At 42.5% G+C, this 26,302-nt stretch overlaps 1 protein-coding gene across 2 annotated transcripts in view; it reads left to right on the plus strand.

Moving 5' to 3' along the window:
* CARMIL1 (capping protein regulator and myosin 1 linker 1) overlaps positions 1–26,302 on the plus strand; it is a 1,033,060-nt gene that overhangs the window by 756,576 nt on the left and 250,182 nt on the right. For both annotated transcript variants that reach the window (XM_078687906.1, XM_078687907.1), the window contains exon 24: positions 19,164–19,262. In XM_078687906.1, coding sequence (XP_078544032.1) covers positions 19,164–19,262 — 99 coding nt within the window. The remainder of the gene's footprint in view (positions 1–19,163; positions 19,263–26,302) is intronic.

Below are 26,302 nucleotides of genomic sequence, written 5' to 3' on the forward strand. Positions count from 1 at the left end.
CGCACCATTAGGTTAGAGGTCCCGGCTCCTTAGGTAGCCCCCTCCATGTTTCCGCCCCATTTATGACATATTCTGTTACGTTTGCATCACATGTCTATGTATACGCCTCTTATTACACCCATTTTCACCCTTATCTTTCGCGACTGCTATTGACCACACCCACTGCTCCGCCTATCCTATGTACTGTAATGCAACTGTTTTGGTATATATGTTCGTGTATTGTTATTAAAAGCTAGCGTGCTCATTCCAGATCCTCTCTCGGGCAGCTGCCCGGCCTTGCCATCCTATTCCTGTGCAGGTTGTCCTGTTCCTGTCCTTTATGCTGTATTAAACCTGCAAACTCCTACTACCTCGAATCTTGACTCTTATTTATTGAGCTATCTGTTATTACTATGCCTAGACAAAAATAGATCCGGTATTATTTATTTATATACCACATAATGGCGCCCGAACAGGGACTTGCCCTTTCCCCACGCGCCGGTGAAGCCACGCGTGCCCCCTGACCCTCTACAGCCGTGACTGAACTCTTCTGCGCACCGGCAGATATTTCTGCTTCAAGTATCCCTCAGGCCCACGGAGGAGACGGAGGTGGCGGTCCAGCATCCAGACGAGGCGGTGGAGGAACGCGGCGAGTCCCGACCAGAGCCCAAGCCGAGAGTCCAAGGTCCGAGGTATCCGGAGGCCCACCCGTAACAGAAGTCCGAAGTTCGTCCGTCCGGCGTCGAAGCAGTCCAGTCCAGTCCGAGGCCTTCCGTTCTTGCTGCCCGGTGAGTACCGTTGCTGGGGTAGTATCTAGACAGGGTCAATTTAATTGACTCTGGTCCGTGGGGTTTGGTGGTACACATATCCCAAACGAAGTGTCCACTTCGGTGGATGCGGGTCCTGACGTGTCTCTTTAAGAGACCGGTAAGTTTCGTACTGTTTCAACAGTGCATCTAGTTTCTGTTCTAGTCAGTTCTGTTCTCGAGAAAATTCATGTATTCTGTTTTCAGTATTCCAGGTAGTATTCTGTTCGAACTGTTCATGTATTTTAATGTCGTGGTATGAGTGTGAAGTATTTATCGTGTTCATTGTGTATTGTATTGTGTCTAGATTACAGTCCAGTCATGCCGTTATTTTCCAGACTACGCCAGTTAAAAACTAGAAAAGGTCTGCTAGAAGCAGCAGTTCCTGTCCCGCCTAGGGACAGTCCAGGTCATTTTATGTATCAGAAGCATGGCATAAGTGCCATATTATATCTAGATTTATGGGTAGAGTATACCAAACAGTTAGAAGAAAAGTATAGATGGCCTGTATCAGGCACATGGGATGCCGAGTGCATCATGCGAGTAGAAGAAGCATTATGGAAAAAGAAAGCCAGACAGTCACAGAAAGATGCCATCGAGCTATGGCGCAAAGAATCTCATAAAAGAACCGAAAAAGAAATCAGAAAGTCAGAACTAAGTAGAGAATCCTTAGAACGAGCCCAAGAAAGGGAACTAATCGAGATAGGTGAACGAGTCAAAACTGAACAGTCAGACAGACAGAGGCATGCCCTTATTAAGGGTATGTATCCTCTTCTTGCCGAGGGCTTGCCAAAAGCGACCCCGGAGGCATCCAGTAATTTTCCGCCACCACTAGTTCCGACTAAGCTACGTCACAAACCGACCGCAGCTGATATTTTCATCTCGTCCTATTTGGACGACACAGTCCCGGAATATGCAAATCCTGTTCCGCCGGTCCCTGTAAATCAGGCAATTCCTGCTCCTCCAGACACCGGAGTACCTGTTACGGTACCCCCGGTCCAGCCCGCCATTCAAGTCCAGCCTGCATTTCAATTTCCCACTTTGCCAGCACGAAGAGCATCAGTTGACGACTCTAGTTTAGGGGCCGCAGGGGGAGGTCCTCCTGGAACCCCGCCGCCACACAAGCGTTTAACGTTAGTCGAATTACATGCACAAGCGTCACAGCGTACGCCCAGACATCAGTCTGTTGCAGAAATAAGAAAAGCCCTTACCGAATGTGGCTATGACCCAGTCCCAGGCGAGGATAATATGGTTTTATATTCATTACGCGTAAGAAAGGTGACCGAGTATCTAGTCACCCTACCAGATATGAAAGAAGATCTAGACAGAATATATCGTTTTATCCGTACAGGGAATGATCCAGAAAGTATTAGTGACGTCATGTGCCAAAGGAAAGCTGAAATTCAGCTCATGCTATTAAAGTTTCTGATTAATTGTTTAATACGAGAACAAGATTATCCGACCAAAGATCAAGTCGAAATGAGAACCCTGACAAGGTGGAGTGATAATATAGCCGAGGGTAAGCATAAGACCATCAGTAGTATAGAGAGTATGTACAAGAAAATCCGTAAAGAAATAATAAGGTTACACGATCAACGTAAGGCAGCACAAGTAAACGAGAAAGAAAATGACTCTTCTACAGAAGAGGTAGAGGATGAGAATCCCGCCAGAATAGCGTATGTAGGAAAATCTAGATTTCCAGATCGCCATTGACGTCTAGAACACAAGCCAATTTTTCATCATCCAGCACCAGAACAAGGTTCTCTGGAACAAGTATTTCAAGCTACCGATCACATTCTGAAATCACGAATCGGTTACAGTGAGTTAAGTACTATGCATGAACAAGAACTAGTCCGATCAGCAGTCCGATGGATTACTGATTCTACCACTTTTCCAGACGAAATAGTGGCACAAATGTTTCTGAAACTGCCTCCAGCCGAGCAACGACTGGTGGGTATGTATATGATTCAGCACCTCATTACTTTGTATGAGGGTCAACATTCTGATCCAGGTCCGTTACATGATGTCCTGAACGAGTTACTCCAGTATAAATGGAAAGGTTTAGGTACTGATTTAATTAGTGTCATTCTAGAACAGCGCCACAAATATAGTATGTTTTTGAACCCGCATTTTGTTCATGTCTCACCTCCAGAAAGTAAACCGTTTTACATAGACAGACAGAATCCGTTACGAGAAGTACACCCAGTCAGGACAACAGATGGTGAAATGCAACGAGTGTTTGTTTACACCCCGATTACAAAGATGGAACTCTTAGAGATGAAAAAGTTAATTCCCTGTCATGACAAAGATCCAGCAGGGTTCCACCGAGAATTAAAAGACATGCTCCGTATGGGAGAATACACGTATCCAGATATAATTAAAATGTTAAAAGTCCTGTTGCCCGCAGGGGTATATGAGAAACTCAAGGAAAAAGATTGGGAGGTGGGAGAGAAAAAGATCGATTGGACAGTTCTAGAAGCTGAAGACAAGGCACGAGTACCAGGTACCGGTCTTGAAGATAAATGTAAAGAATTACCAGAATTGTTAATACAAGTTTTGCCTAGATTATTGACAACTAGAAAAGAAGACTGGGATGCAATCTCAGCCTGTAAACAGAAACAAGACGAAGACACTAGTGATTTTTATTCTAGATTCGAGAAATGTTTTAGTATAAACAGTGGCCTCAAGACAAGTAGCGAGTCATACCCTCATCTTTTTGTTACTAAATTAGTCGAGAATTCAAGTCCACAAGTTAAGAATCGAGTTTTGAAAGTCGAAAGTACCTGGCAAGCTAGTACCCCGTCCCAGATGTTACAGATGCTTCAATATCACCAGAATAGAATCAGAGAAGAGCAAGAACACGAGAGAAAACGTATGAAAGACACGAAAATGAAAGTACTAGTTGCACAATCTGTTCCTCAAGACAGTCAGAAGAGGGGTATGAATCAAGCCAGTCATCCTGCAGTTCCCGTTAAAGGGACATGCAATTATTGTAAACAGCCAGGTCATTTCATAAACGAGTGTGCAGTTCTGAAACACAACATAGCTACCGGTAAGACTAAAGAAAGACCACGTCCGCCTAGACAAGAACAAGTTTTACAGACTCCTCAGCCACAGAATGCACAACAGACAGTTACCGTACCGCAGCCTATTGCTGCAACACAGCATGTTACACAGCAGATGTACCAGTATGCACAGTCCGAGTATCCAGAGTATCAGCCATATTCATGAAACAGCCTAGAGAGGGAGGTAGGCTTGCCTCTCATCGAGATACCTGTAGATCAAGAGGGTCCCTATGTTCATAGTCAAGTATTAGGGAAAGACAGAAAGTTTCTGATTGATACAGGGGCAAGTAGGACCACCATTAGTCACGCCGAAGTTCCAGGGGCTCCGCTCTCAGGCTCAAGAAATGTTTCCCTTGGATTTTCAGGAAAGCCTATTGTAAATGAGATATCTCAGCCAGTTACTCTAGAAGTAGGTCCATTGTCCCGCACTACTGATCTGTTACTTACAAAGTCATGTCCAGAAAATCTGTTAGGCATTAAGACACTGAAAGAATTAGGTGCAGTCATATGCTGCTCCCCAGAGGGAATACGATTGTTCCTACGTGACTTCAAGGGTCACTATGTATTACGAGATTTTGATCCGAGATTGTCTAATGTTCCGCAGCATCTATGGGCGCAAGGTCCAACTGATGTTGGTTATATGCAAATCACACCCCATCGTGTGACTCTCAAGCCAGGTGTAGTGTTACCACGAATCAGGCAGTACAGATTGCCACCTGAGGCTGTAGCAGCCTTATCCAAAATTATTGACGAGCTCATCGCTCAAGGAGTAGTTGTAGAAACTGACTCCAATGTATGTAATTCTCCGATCATTCCTGTCATGAAACGTACTGATCCAAATGCACCCCCAGTATATCGATTAGTGATTGACCTACGAGAACTTAATAAACGTATTATTCCCCAGTACCCAGTTGTCCCAGATATTTCTTCCCTATTGACAGCCATTGATTCCGAAGCCTCATTTTTCACTGTCATAGACCTCAAGAACGCGTTTTTCATTGTCCCCATTCATCCAGACAGCCAGTTTCTTTTCGGATTTTGTTTAAATGGAAGGAGCTATATGTTCACACGCGCTCCTCAAGGTTTCACAGAAAGTCCTAGTATTTACAGTCAAGCACTCAAGAGACAACTAGACAACATTCACATGCCAACTGACACTGCCCTGCTCCAGTATGTCGATGATCTACTGATCACAGCCCGTTCTGAACGTGCTTGCGAGCGAGCATCCCTTACAGTCTTGTATTTCCTAGCCGAGATGGGGCACAAGGTGTCCCCTTCTAAGCTTCAATTCTGTGTCCAGCAAGTGATCTATTTAGGCCACTTACTGTCCAAGAGGGGTAGGCAGTTGACACCAGACCGTATCCAGCTAATAGCGAGTCTTCCTCAGCCCAAGACACAGAAGGAGGTACGTGCTTTTATCGGCCTTACTTCTTATTGCAGACAATGGATTCCTCAGTATGCATTTCTAGCTAAGCCACTGATACAGTTAACGACACAGGAGGCAGCCGTATCGACTGTCCTCCCTTGGACATCTGAACATACACTTAGTTTCAATAAGTTAAAGAAAGCTTTATGCCAAGCTCCAGTTCTAGCAACACCGAACTACAGTAAGCCTTTTACACTTTTTGTCACTGAACGCGAAGGTACAGCATTATCTGTTCTTACACAAGATCAAGCGGGACAATACAAGCCCTGTGCTTATTTTTCGAGCACATTAGATCCTGTAGCCCAGGCTCTGCCTGCGTGCCTCAAGTCAGTTGCAGCCACAGCACTAGCTATCAGACAAAGTGATTCCATAGTGTTAGGACACTCCCTGACAGTACAAGTTCCACACTCCGTGGAAGTTCTTTTAAACCGAACACAGACTCAGCACTTGACAATTGCACGTTTAACAGGTTATGAATTGACACTGTTCCAGCCACACATAGAAATCAGACGCTGCAACGTTCTAAATCCTGCTACACTGTTACCGTCAGTTAATTCGAATCCTACCACACACGACTGTGTGGAAGTAGTTAACATTATGACAAAGCCAAGACAAGATCTGACAGATATTCCATTACCAGATCCAGACCTGACACTTTATGTGGATGGTTCATGTATGAGAACAAGTACAGGAGAACTAGTAGCCGCGTATGCAGTGACTACTGACACTGAAGTTATTGAAACACACCGTATTGACACCCTGTCTGCTCAAGCAGCAGAGCTAGTTGCTCTGACTCAAGCCTGCATACACGCTAAGAACCTGAAAGTTAATGTTTACACAGATTCACGCTACGCATTCGGAGTTGTACACGACTTCGGAGTGCTCTGGCAGGAGAGAGGTTTCATGACTTCTCATGGAACCAAGATTCAGCATGGTCTCCTTATTCAGGCTCTGTTAGATGCTATACACTTACCGACATCTATTGCTATCATGAAATGCAAAGCACATACGAAAGTTACCGACACTATTTCTCAAGGTAATGATCTAGCAGATCGCACAGCCAAGCTTACAGCACAGACACCAGACATTCCAGTTAATAAGACACCGACATACACTCCAGATCTGACAACCTGTATGACAGTTAAGGACCCTACTCAAGATGTCATAGATATCCAGTTACATGCTACTCCCGAAGAAATCAAGAAATGGTCCGAACAAGGAGGGGTCCAGACAGATCAGGGATGGGTGACGAAGGGTAGAGCCACATGGTTTCTCCCCGACTCTATGGTTCAAGTCATTGTTAATACCGCACATAGTCCAGCACATTTAGGAGAAAAAGCAATGTTAGACAGTATCCAGAACATTTGGTTCAACAAGCATTTACGAGCTGCAGCCAAGCAGAAAGTCCGTACCTGTATGATATGTTGTCAGTTTAATCCAGGTAAAAGTGTCCCGGTGGAACAAGGTGGATTCCAGCCCCCTAACCACCCTTTTGAAGTCCTCCAGATGGATTATATTCAGATGGAGCGATGTCGAGGTTTCAAGTATGTCCTTGTAGTTGTATGCGCTTTGTCCAGGTGGACAGAGGCATATCCAGTCCCAGATTACACAGCCGCGACCACTGCCAAGCAGTTGGTTCGTGAATTCTTCCCCCGTTATGGACTCCCTAGAGTCGTATATTCTGATAACGGCCAGCCATTCTCATCTGAGTTGATGAAGCACGTTTCCCTATTGTTAGGGTACCAGTGGAAGTTTCATTGTGTACGCCATCCAGAAGCAGCCGGTCTCGTAGAGAGACATAATCAGACCCTGAAAATCCGAATTGCAAAAGTTTGTCAAGAGAAAGGAGTGGACTGGCTAGTAGCTCTGCCAGTTGCTCTGTTCTACATGCGCATGGTCGCACATTCCAGATCAGGTCTGTCCCCGTATGAGGTCGTTTTCGGCCGCCCCCCCTTATATGTGGGGTACTCCTAGACCTCGAAGTATTACCGATGTTTCAAGTAATATGCTGACAGATTACCTAGCTTCCTTGATGTCTGCCCTCAACTCTTGTCGTTCACAGGTTGCCGCCGCATTTCCAGACAATACCGAGGTGGCACCGCATGAAATTGTTCCCGGATCCATGGTCCTAGTGCGAAATTTCGATCGTTCAAGTCCGCTGGAGCCTCCCTGGAAGGAGCCCCGACAGGTCCTCCTCGCCACCCGTACAGCCGTGAAGTTGGAGGGACGCAAAGGCTGGGTGCATCTTTCACACATCAAAAAATTTTATGGATTGAAACCAGTTTCAAAGAACATTTCCGAGCATTTAAAGGACTGCCAAAGTACTATTCTTAAGGACTGTCCCGCAAAGAACAATGATACTGCACCCTCCCTGTTAGAGAAAACTCCGCAACAGGAGTATAAATTAAAACTAAGGTCTAGTAAAATAAGTCAGCCAGTTTGATTGTCTAAGTCCTCCCCTAGGTGAAACGGTTAGACCGGTTTCTGACATGTATAAAATAGACCCCCATAGTGAGAGAGTTAGTCAAAACTCAATCCGATGTATCGTTTTTCTATGTTTCATATTATTTCTCAGTGTTATGATTTCCTGCACCAGTTATGCGTTTTATCTGTATTTTCCAGTTCCTCATGTGAACAAGTCTTCTAATGTTACAGTAGAGCACACGTTTAGTGATCTGCCTCCTCATGAACTCTCTTATCGCCTCGCTATGCGTAACAATTCTTTTATCCGCATGTTACATTATTCACACCAGACCAGCAATGCCACTAATTGTTGGGTGTGTGGTCGACTCCCCCCTTTCCAGACACCGAAGGGAGTTCTGCCACTCTTTCCGTATCCCTTTTCACATAATGGTTCGTGTGGAGCATGGTCCACGTTAACGTCATCCTCAACAGATATGTCTTTTCTTAACAGTACATGTTTCCCAGACAAGCAAGGTCTTCCCCACAGAACAGGGTTAGATCTCGAAAACGAAGTTTACAATTTAGGTAATTATTCTTCGAATTTCATGGTCCTGAATGTTCAGTCTGATTCTACTCCAGACTTACCTGCTATTTCAGTATTACCAGTCAAAGGCGAATTATGTGTCCGAAATAATGGTTCCGTACATGTAGGACATAGTGATTGTACTACTATTGTCAAGTATAGTGACAGTGGGAAATCTATTTTCAAAGCTTCACGTCATTCTTATTTTATTTGTGGTCAAACTGCATATGTTCGTCTGCCCCTCGATTGGGAGGGAACCTGTTACATTGCCTTCCTACTGCCACCAGTTTTCCTAGCTCCATCTGATTATCATAGAAACACACGTCTAGTACACATTAGACATAGAAGGGAGTCCCCGATTGTCGATTATACTGAAACTGCTCTAGAACAATATACAGATTTCAATAGAGGTTTCTTCTTCTTTATAGGACCTATCCAGAACAGTAAGCTAATCCGTAGGTTAACCAGAACCCTTGAAGCAGTAGTGAATGAGACTGCCTCTGCCCTAGGTAATTTAACCGAAGAGCAATCTGCTATGAGATTTGTCGTGCTCCAGAATCGTCTCGTCCTTGACGTCATACTGGCCGATAGGGGCGGGGCTTGTAGAGTCATCGGATCTAGTTGCTGCATTTTCATTCCAAATAACGCGCCGTCTGTTTATTCAGCTATAACCAGACTCCATAAAATTGCCCATCTGTTACACCAAGATCCAGGCACCTGGACATGGTCCGGTTGGTTCTGGAATATAATTTCCGCTTGGGGATGGAAAGTCTTGTCCTTTCTAGGTATTGCAGTAGCGATCATATTCAGCTGCTGCCTCTGTATACAATGTGGCCCTGCGATTTGCGGCATTTGTGCTACCTCTTGTATTCCTAGTCCCAAGTCTCGTTCTAAATCCCGTTCCAAGAAAATTCGAGACGAGCAAATGATACTGTATGAAATGATAGATGGTATCATGAATATTGATGTTTCCTGATGGAAACGTAGTGACAAGGAGGGAATGTGGAAAAGTAAATTCTGCCATGTTCTGTGTCCCTACGCGTCCTCCATCATATGTTATGTGTGCACGATTAATATGCATATGTATTCCCCATGTTCTATTAATGACGCAATTACAGTTGTGTCCATCTCTAGTATGCCAGTTTCCAGTTCTCGTGATTACTACGAATATCAGGCCTATGTAAAGTTACGTTGCCACGTTTCTCAGTGTGCACGTTATTTCATTGTAAAGTCCCCGTTCCTAGGCCTCAAAAGGGCCTGGACACCAGATTTCAGCTCCTGTCTCCTGAGCCCTCGCTGAGGAGCGATACAGCCCCCACCTGTGTTCCTGACCCTTCACTTACTTCCTGCCTCACAGTGCCCGGTTCAGCCTGGCTCTGCCTCTGAGTCTGCCAAGAGAATGTTATGATTTTAGTTATCAGTTCAGCCCTCCTTCTCTGCATTCCTAAGTTACTGAATCGCATCAATAGTTTCCGTCATTGTCTAGCCTTTACGTCTCCATGTAAGAGAAATACTGCATTTAATGGTCATTTAATATTCTTCATCACGCACTACATGTAGAATAATGCATGCTCCAGTCTTAGAGTCCGTTAGCCTCTCCCCTCCTGATTCTTAGTTTATATCAACATGTTCTCTAAACATCAGATACTAGATACTGTTTAGGTACATGTCGCCCTGACTCTCCAGACTTCAGTCTCTGCTCCTAGCACAGAGTTCATAGCCCCCAGCTTCTCCTAGTAACACGTCATTGTCAGTTTGCGCGCACCATTAGGTTAGAGGTCCCGGCTCCTTAGGTAGCCCCCTCCATGTTTCCGCCCCATTTATGACATATTCTGTTACGTTTGCATCACATGTCTATGTATACGCCTCTTATTACACCCATTTTCGCCCTTATCTTTCGCGACTGCTATTGACCACACCCACTGCTCCGCCTATCCTATGTACTGTAATGCAACTGTTTTGGTATATATGTTCGTGTATTGTTATTAAAAGCTAGCGCGCTCATTCCAGATCCTCTCTCGGGCAGCTGCCCGGCCTTGCCATCCTATTCCTGTGCAGGTTGTCCTGTTCCTGTCCTTTATGCTGTATTAAACCTGCAAACTCCTACTACCTCGAATCTTGACTCTTATTTATTGAGCTATCTGTTATTACTATGCCTAGACAAAAATAGATCCGGTATTATTTATTTATATACCACAACGCTTTGACTTCTTTGTTATGATACTTTAAATATAGATCATCATTCATCATTTGTGTTGATTTCTCTTTCATATGTGATCTTTTCAGCCTTGTAACAATTAATGAATGAATGATTCCTAGGAGAACATAGTTGTATATGTGTTTGTTTGTACACGAGTCTCCTCCCATTACTAATGTTAATGGATTTATATTGCTAGATTAAAGTATTTAGCTCCATTCAACCTTATAAGTATGAACATATTTCATACAATAGCAGATTTGTTTAAATTGTTCTTATAAATATTCTTAACTGTATAAGGCTTGTACCTACCTATCCGTGTAAATTGGGGATTTGTTTATTAATATGGAACTTAAATTACTTTACCAATGGTACATAGATCCATGTAGAATATATGATTAGGAATTGGTTTGTGACATTAGAAAAGAGAAAATGTATCTGTTAGATGTGTTCAGTAGTTTCCCTTTCAATATTTAGTTAACCTTTATGTAGAGAAGTAAATGAGTGGACCAGTAATCCACAGCTCAAATGGAATAATTTGTTCTTCTTTTGTGGCATTGAAATAAGTTTACAGAGTGTACGTACTTGAATGGTTTCATCGTAGAGGCTTCTTGAACTTGCAGTATTAATTAAAAATGATATGTCCTTATGTGCTGATGCTCTGGCCCCCTTAAAACAGCGATTTATTAAATTGTGTAACTTACTTCTGTTAATTGCACGTCTCTGGCCACCTGATCCTATTCGAGAAATACCTGTATCGGCATGCATGTAAGAGATAAAGGTGAATTTATTGTGGTTAATCAGGGGTGCCTGTGTTGCCACACAATCAGGATGGAAGGCATGTTTTACTATATTAAGCAGGCACAGATTTAGGTGAATCATGTTGCACGACTGAGGGTAGTTGGGTGATAGAGAAAGTGGTCAAATCTGCTTTGAGATGATCTAATGAGCACTACTCTTGGAATTGGCTGATTCAAAATTGAATTAAAAACCCAGTGTAAACAAGTAATTAGAGACATTAGCATGAAACTGGTTTAAGCTGAAAACAAAACGAAAATGCACCATGAAAGATGGGAAAAACCTGTTTTTAAAAGAGACAAAAAAATGTTTTGCACATCATCTGATGAAGGAGTACTTGGTTTTTGTGCGCTCTTCCACTTCACCTTCCGCAAGAGATGACATTGCCACAAATCAAGCAATGTAATCCCACAGTGCTGCAAGCAATGAAGCAAAGTCTGAACCAAGGCTCATGTTGCTTGCACTCCACTGCATGAAGTGTAGAAGAGTAATTCTGCTGTGCAGGTTACAACTAATGCATCATCTCCTCATTACTCAGTAATCACATGAAAAAGCACGGCAAGAGGTTCTTCTTAAGCCTAAGGGATTTATAGTTTGACTGTAAAAAAATAAAAACAAAAGTTAAAGTAAAAAAGTTGAAAAAAATATATATAAAAAAATAAGTCTAAAAAAAGAGTGGGTGCTAGGTCTGGCTGCAGGGCAGGCCAGCTGTGTGCATCGACCCAACCCCCGCTCTGCATGGTGAAAGGTGGATCATAGCAGGGGTTGGCCCTGCGCTGAGGGTTGGGCACAGGACCTGGCCAGGAACCAGGATAGCGAGTGTTGAATGTCCTCAGAATGTTGGGCATGGCGTCTAGTTTGAGGTTATTCCGACTGTGCCCACTCTGTCATTTAGTGTCTCTTTTTCTCACTCACTCAATGCCTTATTCGCTTCCACTGACCCTCATGTAAAAACAAACAATGTTTTTTTAAATTCTTTTAACCAGTAAAAAAAAAATTGTGGTATTTTACCTTGTTGGGGAAAACAAAACAAAAATCCACCACGAAAGATGGAAACAAAAACTGTTTAAAAAAGACAAAAGAATTACATTTTGCACATTGTGTGTTGGAGGAGCACTTGTTTTTTGTGCGCTTTCCCACTTTACTCTCCGCAAGAGATGACATTTCCACAATGAAGCAATGCAATCCAACAGTTTGGAAGCAGGGATCAATTTCTCCTTCCTCCTCGGGCAAGATGTGTTTAAGGAATCTCTCTCAAGCAGAAATGCCATATGAAATGGTTGCAAAGGCCATGCTAGCCTCTTCAGCGCCCCTCTTACTCTTCATTTTCTCAGTAATTAACTGCTTTTCAGTCTTGCATCTAGATGCCTTTGCATCGATGTGGTTCCAAAACTGTAGTTTCTTGACTACCCCTGCTCAGTTCTTGCAACTCAAAGTGTATGGCAGGCAGTTTTTTTTCACCCACTGCAAAGGTGAAAATATTGTAGACAAGGTGCAGCAGAAGCCTTCTGAAAAGTATGAAAAAGTTTTACATCAAAGTGATTATATTCTCCGTTGCTGAATGGCTCGCCTATGGCAAGGAGAGCAATGATCTGAGCAAGAAGAAAATGGATAACTATTTGAACGTGGAACAGTACATTCTCAGGAACATATCTGATCACTTTAGTTGAACATAAGAATTTGTTAATCCTCTACAGACCCTGGAAAATAGGCATAGATGGGACCGGTACACCCTGATTTTGCGATACCGCTTCAAATTACTGAGAATCCCCCAAGGTTTAATGATTGTAAAATTTCAAGTGTAACACTACATCTGAGATTTTTTTTGTTGTACATGTATGCTCCCTACTTCCAAACCACATTTTACAATTTGTTTTGTATAAAACAATACTTTTTTTTTTTTTAAATCACAGAGTTTGCCGTTCTCGTTTTTGGATTCATGGTACTTGGAGTGGAAGTCCTGCCTATGTGATAATGCGAGAAGTCCTAAAGCAGTAATGCAACCCTAAATGATGAAAAAAGTGCCAAAATTAAAAACAAATCGCACATATTTGTCACTTTTGTTGCTCTTACAGCATTAGGACTACTTTAAAACAATATCCCAGAATTTGTATTCACATCAAACTCGTAGTTCCTAAGAATAACGAGGTTCAATATTTGGAACGCAAGCCATGAATACTTAAACACCCAAAAAAACTAAAGTAAACATATGATGCTTTGTAAACAGGAAACCTTTGACAGTTCATGCATTCAGCAAACTAGTTATTTTCCCTTATCCTGCCTGCATTTTCAAATGTATTTCCACACATCACTTCTGCTACTAGAATACAGCTCTCAGTCTCTCCCGGTTGACACATTGTCTCGGGGGCAATGTAGCCACAGCCATAACTTCCCTGCTTTACCCTTGGCTGTAGAGCATGAGGCCTATGATGTTGAAAAGGTTCCTAATACCTCCAAAGCTGCTGATTTGGCATCTTGGGAGTCTTTCTCATGGCAGTGTTTCACCCATGCAATAGGTGAAAAATATACAAGAAAGGTGTCCTGTACCCTTGATAATCGAGTTTCACAAAGAGGAAACCATGAAATATATTCATTTGGTACTACAGGGATGATAAAACCCAGCAGCCCGTGCAGATAAGAGTCATAGCTGCCAAGGTTTCAGATTGCTATGTGTGACATTTTTATAATGTCAGTGTAATTATGAGTGACATTCCAACAACTATGAGTGACACTTTCTCCAGAACAAAATTAAGCAATGGAAACGATGGAAACATATAAATATTAGGAAATTACACCAATTAGAGCAACAATAAACTCTAAGAAGATGTTGAAATTGCCGGAAAGCAGCAGAAATGGAAGGGCACACACATAGGTATGGGTCACAATTCGGCCGCAAAGTGTAATTTATTTCAAAATTGAGCAATTTAATAAAAATCAATTTGCTGATTACAGTATGGCACCACCAGCTATCATTAACATGTGGCTAAGAGAGTAAGTTGCAGGGCTATTCTGAGCACATAACATTACAGTACAACGAGGCATGATTGGGAGGGGGTTAGGACAAGCCTCAGGAGAAGAGGCTGACTGAGGTACGCATAGCCTACCTGTATTATTTAAAAAAGACATTTTAGGAGACACGGACTAGCAGTAATAATTCCAAAGCTCAGCGTCCGAGCACCTTGGCCAGAGTCTGGTAAGTGTTGCTCCGCGCTATGATCTACGAGTAACTGTGCCACTGTGTTTCATGCAGCAGGCACTAAGACTAGCCTAAAAAACATATATGGCACAGAATTGTTTATTGTAAGGTATTCCAGCTATTTGGCATAAGCATGTCGAACAGCCACTCGCCCAGGCCAGTTACCCGCGCTACCTGGCAGAAAGGCATCATTAGAGCACTCCCAGAGAGCTCCTATGCCCGAACCTGCAATTGTGTCTGCTGCTTTGAAAGAGAACATGCATGTGTCCTCGAACTGCTTACTTCTGCACACTGGATACCGCGCCCTCCCAGCTGTCCTGCCTGCAGCTGCCTAAGACTCACAGTTTGTGGGGCTCTTTGTAAACTTGCCTTGCCGCCTCTACCCCTGGCTAGACTCCCACGGAAGCACCCAAATTAAATATGCCTGCCAGAACCCCTCTTCGCACCTGGCTGGGAATAACCCCTGCAATTAGGCTGTACATCGCCCCCCACTCCTGGCTGTGCACCACTGAATGCTGCTGGTGCATGTCCTGGGGAGCCGCGGCGCACGACTGCTGCTGCTGTGCCTCTCTTAAGTGATTCGGGCTCATGGAAGCCATAATGAATGCACCGGCGCTTGCTGCAGCAGTATTAAAATAAATGTGTTGCACTCCTAAAAATACATTATTTTGATCGTCTAAGTGCCTGGCAAATTATAGTGAGTTCACTTGCAGTTCACAGTTCATCTTCACTCTTCTATTTCCAGGCTAAGGCAGCGCTGTGACTCTGCACCGGTGACGAAGGCCCTCTGCCTCTCTCCCCGCACATAACTGCATCATGGGCCCGAGCGCTCAGCTGATGGAGGGCGGCGTGGCCATTTAGCTCCTGAGCCTGCCACCCCCACATCGCGGGCGGCCTGGCTGGGGAGGGTAGCTCAGTCTGAGCGACTGGTGCTTACAGCAGCGTGCTGCGGGGCCGAGCAGCACCATGATTCCCCCCCCCGTCACCCACGAACATGTTGGTAACACTCGGCAGATGGGCCAATGCGCATCAGAGGGAGGCCTCACAACATTTTATAACTCCCGACGGCACTTTATGGAAATAGAACGTGACGTGACGTGACGTCCTCCTGTGACGTGCTGCACTGAACGCTGGGCCTGGGTATGGCGCCACTCAGGCTGTCTAGTGACTCAGAGCCCCGCTACGCGCCTCGCCGGAATAAAACAAAGATACATTGTAGCAGCACTGACTGGCTGCCACTCTCGGAGCCTGAGCCAGCGTTGCGAAGAGGGACCACAAGCCTACAGGAGAGCAGCCCCTGCAAGCACTGATGCGCGCTGCCACCTACAACTCACTGTTTACAGCGCGATTTCTGTGACAGCTCTCATGTGCATTATGCGTGACAATGCATTTCAGTGCGGTGATGCGGATCACCACACTGAAATGCGTTAGTGTCACGTCTGATGCGTGATACTTGGCAGGACTGAAGAGTGTTGGGGGCGAGGTGGGGGAGGGGGATTTCAACAGGCGTAGATGAGGGGAAATTAATTATGTATTTATTTTTCCCTTGTCATCAGTCGAATCCCCCCTCAACCCTGCCCCACGCTCTTACCTACACGGCCCGCTCCTGATAAAACCTTCCTCATTTTCCGGTGCTGAGGTTCAAAGGAGACAGTAGGAGGAGCTATAGAAAAGCACATGGCTCTTGAAATTGCTCCAAGCAATAAAGCAAAATCTGAACCTAAACTCATGTTGTGTGCACTACATTGCATGAAGTGTAAAAGAGAAAATCTGCTCTAGAGAGCAAAATTGGTGCACTATCTCGTCATTACTCAGTTCTCACATGAAAAAACACACTGCAAGAGGCTAAAAACAAAACTTAAAGTAAAAAAGTTGAAATGATTAAAATATTAAAATGAATTTTAAAGCCTCAAAAAGGGGAGTCTACAATAAAAGGGCTCATTTCAGAAATCGGAACCAAAAAGGTTTAACGTATAAACCAAAAAAGGAAAAAAGAAACAAAAAAAAAAGAAAAACGCGGAACAAAAAAATCCATACCTGCAATTGTCTTCCTGTAGCAGTAAGGATTCACAACTAGAACATAGGTCAGAACCTGTAGCTTTCCCCTATTGTGCGCATCCAAACACTATATACTGCTGGTGTTTATCAGCCTCAAAGGGTTGTGCGCAGGGCCAAGCAATGTGCATGCCCTGTAGCCACCCTTCTTTCCACATGGCCGTCAGCCATGCACAGCAGGGTATGGTGGACTGTGGCTGACTGTGGCCAGCCACACCTATTGGCCAATCCTTGCTGCTCACTGCTAATGAGCCTGGCTTGCAGCCAACCCTCACAACGCACGGCCAAAGGCTATACATTACAGGGATAAGACCTAGATAATGGAAAGTTAGGCACAATTAACAGTTGGATGTTGTATATGATAAATGAAATACACAAACTCACTGAAACTAACAAATATTGAAGTGAAGTTAAAGTTAGGTTTGGTTATCATACGTTTAAAAAAATAACCCCGTTTACTCACTGAAAAAAACACAGTTAAGTGCTGTCATGATTCCAAAATAAAAAGTAAAAACACCAAAATGGGCTAGTTATGGTTACATAAACTAACCGGAACTCATTACCTGGTGAAGCGAACAATGGTAATAGCATATTAGACTCTGCATATGTCCATATGTACTACAAATAACTAAACTATTTTTCCATTTGGAGATAATTTATTATTACACTGGCAAATAAGCATTTAATGTACTACCTAAGAATTATTGACCTCATTTTAGCACAATAATAGTAGAGGAGGAAGTGATATAATTAGAACTTAAACCTCTTAGTGTTAGCGGAAGTGCAAACGTCACCTATACCTCTCCCCAGTGATTGGTTATATTTCTATTTCTTTAAGCAACCTCTCTTGAAAACGCGAGACTGCATTCAACAGTGCTTGCTTAAAAAACACAAACATAGGCTAATTAACGGCCTACTTGTATGAGATCAGGAATAGTTGGGGACCCTATTATTAAAAGGTTTATTTTACTACTTGGACGAAAAAGTGCTAAAATTGTACTCTTGGCACTGCATGAATAAAGGCTGATTGTTTTTGTCCTGAATGCAATTGTGAAGGGCAGCTGTGACTAAACAAATGATTCCAGGTGGATTCTGTCATGCATGTCTTCGTGCTGTGAGACCGCATCGAAACCAGCATACATGGCTCCCTCTGCCTTGTTATAATGACGCTTAAGTCAGATGGCAAAGACTGCAGGCAATAACATAGTGATTGCTGTGCCAGTCGTCTTCCAAATAACAAATCTCTTGAGTAGAAATGGTTTTATTGTTCTTCTGAAATACGAAATAGGTCTAAGTCTATGATTTCCTGTTAATATTACGATTGTTTTATTTGGTACATTATTTATATTTAGATGGGGATTTACAGTAATTGGTGGTAGAGTCATACTGTATGTTGCCTGAGGCTGAGCACACTGGGGCAGACGTTTGAGCATTCCAAATGTTGGAACAGCTTAGGTGGTTCTCTATCAATAGCAGTGGTCAGTGATGATGAAGGCCTTAGGCTTAAAATAACAGAAGGTCCACTTAGCAGTTCGCAGCTGTTGCTCTGCGGTCTGTGGGCATCCATCTGAGCTGCGTTTGCTGGTGAGCTGTGTTTGAGGTGTGATGCGGTCATGCCTCCCTTAGCGACCTTAGCATTGTGTCCAGGATTCCTTGCAGACGGCCTACACAGACCTTGGAGACGACACACCAAGACCTGGTCTGCACCCTCTTAAGGCTATGGCTCCCAGCCTCACTCCTGTTGATTGATATCGGGAAGTCATGGTTAGGAGAAGGTAGTGAGGGGAACTCTGGGAACTATTGTAATATGGCTATGCATGTTAGTGTCAGAGTCAAACACACTGTGGCTATGAATATGTATTATTAAAGTTGCATGTGCCTTTGTTTCGTATGTTAAGTGCAGAAATTAAATGTGAAAGGCCATTGCAAATGTTTGCAAATAACTGGAAAGTGATGACGTTGCAGGTGTTCACCATAATCTCACCAGTCTTCCCTATTACCCTGGACTTGCTAAATTTGTAGGACAATACTTTTTGGGACTTTTTGTATCAGATCTAATAAGGAGCATGACAATTTCTCTTCTCAGTGTGGTATGTTAAATGGTGCTGTCATACACAAGCTACTTTTTAGCATAATTGGGTCTCTTAAATATTTAGTCCGTTCGCAAATGATCAGCCCCTTCTCATCAAACTAACTTTACTATAGTCGCTTTGCATAAAGTGTATGGTGTCCCTACTGGCTCATGAATAGCTAACGCGAAGTGATGAATTGTTCTTTAAGAGATCATATTTTTCGGTCTGACCTTAATTAAATATGCCAGTTGGGCTTTCGGATCAATGCTTTTGTAGACAGGCAGGAGACTATTTGCCTTTGTAGTTCATCAGACCTAGAAATCCACTCTCGAAAGGAAATCAATGAGAAATCACTAAGTGCTGCTTTTGGCCCAGACAATCGATGCAAGCATCACTGGCACACATCAAGCTCTGAGACCCGTGTAATAAACCTAACTAATTCAGATGGGATTAATACAGAGCAATGATTTTCCATCATCCCCCGCTTTATTAAATGTTGGAATGAAAAGAACATTGTTTGAGGCTTGTAAGCAGAGACATTCAAGCTGAGAATGTTTGAGTATTTTTCTCAATTTCTTTTCAGATAGAAAACTATTTGCTTCGCAACCATGAGACAAGAAAATACCTGCAGGAGCAAGCGTATCGTTTGCAGCAGGGCATTGTCACCAGTACCACTCAGCAGGTGAGAGGAAAATGTCTTGTCGGGAGGAGATGTAGTCTGATGGCTAAACAACTTTCCTTTTGAACTGAGAGTCTGGCTTGGTCTTGATCCCACCTTTAGCGCTTGTGTGATTCTGAGATAAAACTCTTAATTTTCCTGTGCCTGAAATTGGAAATATATGTATTGTTAAATGCGATGTAATCTTTGAATACGTGTTACGATAATGAAATTTTGTGCACTGTTATTAGTCAGCTCAAATTGCTTTCACTGCTAATGTATGTAACCATCATGTCATGGCTGGTCCATCGTGCTGCATCTTACTAAGTACTTCATTTGTTACATGTGCTTCTTTTACAAATAGGTAAAAAAAATGTATTTATTCCGATGAATTTTTAATAATGGCGCGAGTTAGCATTCACCAAAGAAATATAAACACCGCTATATTTAAAGGTGGGGAAACATTTTGTTTTCTGATCGTGAAGCTTCAGCTGCTCTGCTGTTGGAATCTTTGGGCCGCTGGTCTGTTACCCAAATGACTATTGAGTTGCAGTGGAGGTTGCCTTGGTCAATTTAGGGTGGGCCAGTACAACTCATCTGAGTCCACCTTGCAAGGCATGCAATACCCTGACAAGGAAAATAAACAATGCCTGTGACGCTCAGGGATGATTCTCCCTGACGTTCCAGACCATTGAGTGTTTGAATTTCTCAAACAACCTTGGGGTTAGATTACTGAGTGTTTGGATTTCTCAAACAACCTCGGGGTTAGATTACGGGTTTGGTGGTCTGATGGACCGCCAAACCCGTGGTGGTGGTGCGGCCACCTGTGGTCCAACCGCTGTATTACGAATTGGGCGGTTGGACCGCCATAGAATCAATGCTACTGCCGGTGATCGGCGATCCCTGGAGGTCTTGAAGTGGTCTGAGGTCCACAATATTCTGACAGTGCCACTGCAGCACTGCCAAGCATATTGTGAGTTACCTCACTGCAACAGTTTTCATGGCATTGAGCCCGTCATGAAAAGTATGGCAGTGAGGAAACTAAGGCGGTCCTACAGGCCCCCTGTTGCCTTAGGGCCAGGGGATGCATGAAGTGGGGAAATGTTGTGCCCCACTGTATGCAAGCACCCCCAGTTCCTGTACGGTATGAACTTCACAGTCCATGCCATGCAGGAATGTGCTGTGGTGCTCCCATTACGTGTCTTTCCAAGGCTCAGATATGAGTCTTTGAAAAACACTGCCGTGGGACCGCCACTGCAGGACTGTCTGCCAGGATTAAACTCGTATTGTGGCAGGCAGTCTAATTACGAGTTTGGTGGTGTGGCAGCTGGGCGCTGCTGTGGCAGCTTGCTGCCACACCTCCAAACTCATTATCAGGCCCTTGGTCGTTTGGAATTTGTTTGTTAAAACAAAAAAAGAATGAGAGCAGGTTATAAAACAGACATGGCACCCACTAGAAATGCAGCACGTGCACCAGCACAGAGTTCCGTGCCACACAGAGACGGATTCCTAAATATGGCTGGTGTGCCTGCATGTGAGGGGGAAATAGGAGTAGCTGGAGGCAAAGGGCAATGCTGACTAAGCATGGGCGGATTTTGCGAATTGGCAATCCGCGAACTTGCGTATTTACGGATTCGCAATCCGCAAAATCCGCGAACTCTCGCGAATTTGCGGATTTTCTTTTTTTTTTTTGTGTTCGCAAGGATTTCTGCCAGTTCGCGAGGGTTCTGTGCCCGTTCGCAATTGCGAACTTACTTGTCGGCTCGCAACGGCCGCGACTATGTTGTTTCTACATCTGGTTCATCATCACAGGTTCACAGCACCCTCTGTTTCACCACTGCCACCCTCTGGTACACCCATGCCACACTCTGGTACATCACTGCCACCCTCTGGTTGGTTTATCACTGTAGATTATGGGGGTGAAAAAAAAGCAAGCACACCTGCCCTGCTTCAACTGACATGAATTAATTTGGGGTTGATTAATGTGTCACTGAACTCTGAAGGGGCCCCTCAGGAAGCACTACAGGGAATGGTTACTAATGATAAGATTGAACTTTTGCACCTGCTGAGTGCTTTCAGTTTTGCAAAAATCCAAATATCCAGGAGCATCCACAAAAAGTAATCCTTCCAGGTCAAGATCCAAATCAAAGTGACCAGCACATGAAGAAAGCACTGGGAGGAGCCTGGTGGACAGGAACAGGAAGTTGGAGACTGTGGGGCACTTCCTTCCTCCCACCCCCACCCCCCAAAATGGACTCCTTGCACAGAAAAAGTGCAGGCAAATGTCAACCTGAGGAGTTATTCTGATAAAAATCATAATTTTCAAGGTTTATGCTGCCTGCTGGTGGATTTCTTGTGCGAAATTGCAAATTTTGCAATCTCGCAATTGCGAGATTGTCGCTGCCCGCCGCATCTACGTGTTCGCAAGTGTTTACTCCCGCGAAATTGTATAGTATTCTAGTTGGCAAGTGCGACCAAGCAAAAAATCCGCTTCGCACGGATTTTACGAATTTTCGGCAAGTTCGCGAAAGTTCGCGGATTGCGAATTTACTGAAAATCCGCAAAATTCGCGAGCGGAACGGATTTTACGCCCATGCTTAATGCTGACCCTGTGGGCTAGCAGCCTACCTGCCAATTTCTAGATCAGCCTTGCATGATTTTACACCCTATATTTTGCCAGGTGAGTCAAAGTCTAAACGGGCAGAGTTGATATGAATCTTGCACATTAGGAAAATGCTGGTTGTTCAGCAATGATGTGGTTCTGTGTGTCTTTCTTGCTTCTAACATGATTTTACCTTAAATATGTACGTGATCATGCGCTCTGTATTGTACTGTATGCTTTTATGTTTTTTATGAAAATCAAATAAAGCGAATTTTGATTTGATACCGCATTTTTTCAATGTCAAAATAAATTAATGACTTGCATTTAGTTTGCATAATATGTCAACGCTAGTATAAGTTGTCTTTCAATCTCCTTTGTACAGGTCATTTTGACAACAGTGTCAGCAGGAAGTGTATTTAGTACATTACATCCTGTTCATAAATTTAGCTAAATCAGTGATTAGATTGTTTGAATAAATGTTCAGCTCCTAATAGGATAAACATTTCTATGCATCAGTATTTTATTAAGACGCCTTTTTCTATTTGTTTTTGTTTATTTATCTTGTGTTTTAGTTAATTAATACCATACAAGTGAGTTAAAAACGATGAAAACAATTAAAATAAAATAACAAGGCAAAGTTCTGCAAACAAGATTAGGAGAAAGTAAATCAAATCACTTGAGCACTTTGCAAAACGCATAAAAAAGTTCCCAAACTGACTAGTTACAATGTACAAAGTTATTTTTAACCAGTCGTACGAAATAAGAGCACCCGAATTGCTCCCTGCACACATCTCAGATTTTGCTTAAATTAATTGATTAGTGAATCAACGTGCAGCAAACAAATACCCCAAAAACAATTACTCTTTTTGTAGAGATGCAGTTAAGGATGGCAACAATAATAACGTGCTTAATTCGCTTTAAACGGGGAGGCATTTGGAGTCACTTATTTCAGTTCGTGACAACCCTCTCCAAATGGGTGCCTGCCTAGTACATCCCTTTGGGGGTCAATTTTTACAAATTCAAGTTTTAGCAGAAGGCCCACCCTGAGCTGCCTTTCTACAATGCCTGTGGCGTTTAGCAGCTGTTTAAATTGATAGCACACCACTCCAATTGGGGCATTGCTAGTTCAGGCACCTAGGTACCAGTTTTGCAAGGTTACATTGTGTCAGAAGAAGCCATCCTGTGCTTCCTTTCTGCAACGCCCATAAACATCATGTACCACACTGTAAGGGGTGAATGCATTACTTGATGGTACACCATCACTGCTTGCCTGCAGGTGTGGACCCACAGCTGGTTGAACCATGGTCTTAAGAAAGTATGCCTCTCCTTTAGTAACGTTAGGCATATGCATACTATATGAACTATAGATTCCTTATGGATTTTGCACTGCCTGCAAATGGTTGTAGACATTTCTTTTAACCCTTGTGGGATGCATTCTAATGTTGGCTGTGCTCCAATGTGATACTGTAACAGATTATACTTATGGATTTTAGAAAAGCAGAGACTCAAAGATGGCTGGACGCCAAACGTTACGTGGTTATTTAGGATCATCCACATGTGCGCACCTTTGCAAGTTGTTGTTTCTCTTCCAACCAGGATTGCTGTTGAATGGATTTTAATAGCAGTCTTTTTTAAAGTGACAAGGGTAACCAGGGCAGACCATGAAATCCCTGTCTGGAGCTTCTACAATTACTTGTCCAGAAAAGAACGTGCTGCTAGCTTCTCCTCAGATCTGAAATGTATATCCATAGCTGATGGTCTGGTGTGTTTTCTTTTGCTGCCTTTAGCTTGTGACAGATTGTTACATAGGCCCCTTGTCTTTTCAGTGTTTGGTGTAATAAACCAAATTCCAGTTGAATTTGCGCAGGGGAACGGTGTGTCAGATGTCGAAATACTTGTCTATAGATGTTAGTCATAAATTGGTCCAATAGCCTAGACTCACTTCCCAAAATTACTAATAGTTGAAAAGAGATTTGGGCAGTTAACTGTTGCAATCGGGTCCAGAGACTCCTTGCATTAACTGCATTATCCATGCACAGTGTCAGGCTCTTCCAACTAGCATTAGAAGCGGAATGTCATCACACTACACGAAATGGAACAAGGACTTCAACACAATCTTCCCCATGTTCAATCTGAAAAAGGACAACTTTTCCTTTCAACTATGGTTCTGTTCTTCTTAAGAGAGATCTCACCTCGCGGTGGCCTCATGGGTGAGATTTCTTGGCTGGACACTCAACCCAAATGTGTCCTTCAGCATTAGTAACTCTACCCTGACCATGTATCTGTTCCTAATATTTCTAGGTAGAAAAAGCAAACCTAACATTCTATCAAATGATTGTAGAACAGTTGTGCATGCACAAAGTAGACTTGATTCTATCACTGGCAAACTAACACCCTCCGTCCAGTAACTCTCACCCAAACGACATAAATCAGCACGCTCAATGACTGGTGTCTGCGTCTTCAAATAATTCCCATCACAATCTCTTGAATTGGAAGATACCTACTGCAAAGCATTTACTTTCACTGCCCCATATACCTGAATATAAATAAAGACATATGTGGTGGTCATGAGAAAATGTTTTACATTGAGGTACCTCAAAAAGAAGAGTAAGGCTGAAGGTCTCTCAGAATTTGTACATTAAAATTGTTGCAATTTGAAGCACATATTTAGCATCATAAAGCAAATTGGAGACACACGTCTAATAGACATATCTGTTCAACTTACAATGCTTGCCCAGTCGCCTATCCATTCCCCCGTACTTTAGTTTCCTATTAATTGCTTAGTTTGTAAAAAAAAAGAGAAATATATATATATATATATATATATATATATATATATATATATATATATATATATATATATATATATATATGATTGTGCTTTGAGAAAAACCTTGTTGGTCGAAACGCGTCAGCTGTATTAACCATTTCTGTGGCCAAATACGACCTGGAGTGCGGGCATTCTTAAACTTTCGGCAACGAAACACAGACGCTTTTCGACCACACACACAGTCTTGTTCACATGACCATTTACAATAGCTGCAGTCTTTTTCAACATTTTGGACATGACGTAATGTGCAAATGAAATAGGAAACAGTTAAACGTTTATGATACAGTGCAAGGATAAAAATTATAAAAGTTAAGAAGACATTATGCAATTTATCACTTTGGTTCAATCAAGTTATATACTTACAAGACTGACTCAGTGGGACAAAATTCCTTTATACCTGTCATTTTGCCAATTAAATTGACAAGTTTGTTTGAAGTGACTGTAAAAGTGCTACACTTACAATTTAGTATCAAGAAATCATGGTATAGCACCATATAAGTGATTAATAATTGGTTACACAATCAAATTATTGTTCTGCCAGTGTTTAAACATTGTTCTAAAATGACTTCCTTATCCTCGACTAAAATTAGTTCTGTAGAAAGACTAGCCAACACTTGCATGCATACTCATCATTCATTTAACTCCCGTAGGTACAGTGAGACTATGGGAGTACTGCATCTTTAATTTGTTAATAAAGCAGTTGTGGTCTAGTTCCATGCAAGTAATTAATTTAGATTGCAACAAAAACATATTCTAACCAATGTGAAGAGGCTGACATTTAAAACATTGTGTACAGTAACGATCTAGTACCAAAATAATAAATACAAATTCTGAAGTTTACCAAATTGTGTATATTGATAGATACATGCTCCATAGTTAGCCTTAGTTTCAAAATAAAATATCATTGTTTTTCATTTTAAACATGTTAGTTTATTACACTAAAAGTAGTTTATTCAGGGAATTTTGAATCAGATATTTGATATATATATATATATATATATATATAGATAGATAGATAGATAGATAGATAGATAGATAGATATGCCATTAGAGGAAGTCGATCATCACAACACTGGTGGTAGCCAGTGACTCTGAAAATGTGGGGCCTGCCAAACAAAAAGGATGACTACCTGCCACCACTTTTCTCTATTTATCCTTTCATTGTTTCTTTAGTATTCATTATTTCTCTCTTTCCTCGCTTTTTCGTCTTTCTTCCTTCTTCTTTTTATATGCCATTCCATCTCTCACTCTGTGTCAAAGTCTGATTATAATAAATTGGTCCTAGTCCCCAAACACGAGTGAGGGCTATTCTCAAAAGTGATCTTACAAGTGCACATTTACTTTTACATTGTACAGTAACTTCGCAACTTTTGGCTAGTCTCCATTTGTAAGTATGAAATTACTACAAAGTGCATACTGCTGTCTTCACCTCATGAGTTCAGAGGATAGAGTCTAATTTTTGAGTGAAAAATTATTACACTTTTCACATGAAGGTGGAGGTCTACCAAATGGGGCTAAGATCTCTCCCTGTGGTAAAGTATAGGTAACTTCTAAAGAGTTTACTAATAGTAAATACAATTGTAAAATTATGTTTATGTTGCATAGTGATTACATTTTAAATATGTATTTTAA

This window comes from Lissotriton helveticus, chromosome 4_1, assembly GCF_964261635.1.
Source record: "Lissotriton helveticus chromosome 4_1, aLisHel1.1, whole genome shotgun sequence".
NCBI classification, from domain to species: Eukaryota; Metazoa; Chordata; class Amphibia; order Caudata; family Salamandridae; genus Lissotriton; species Lissotriton helveticus.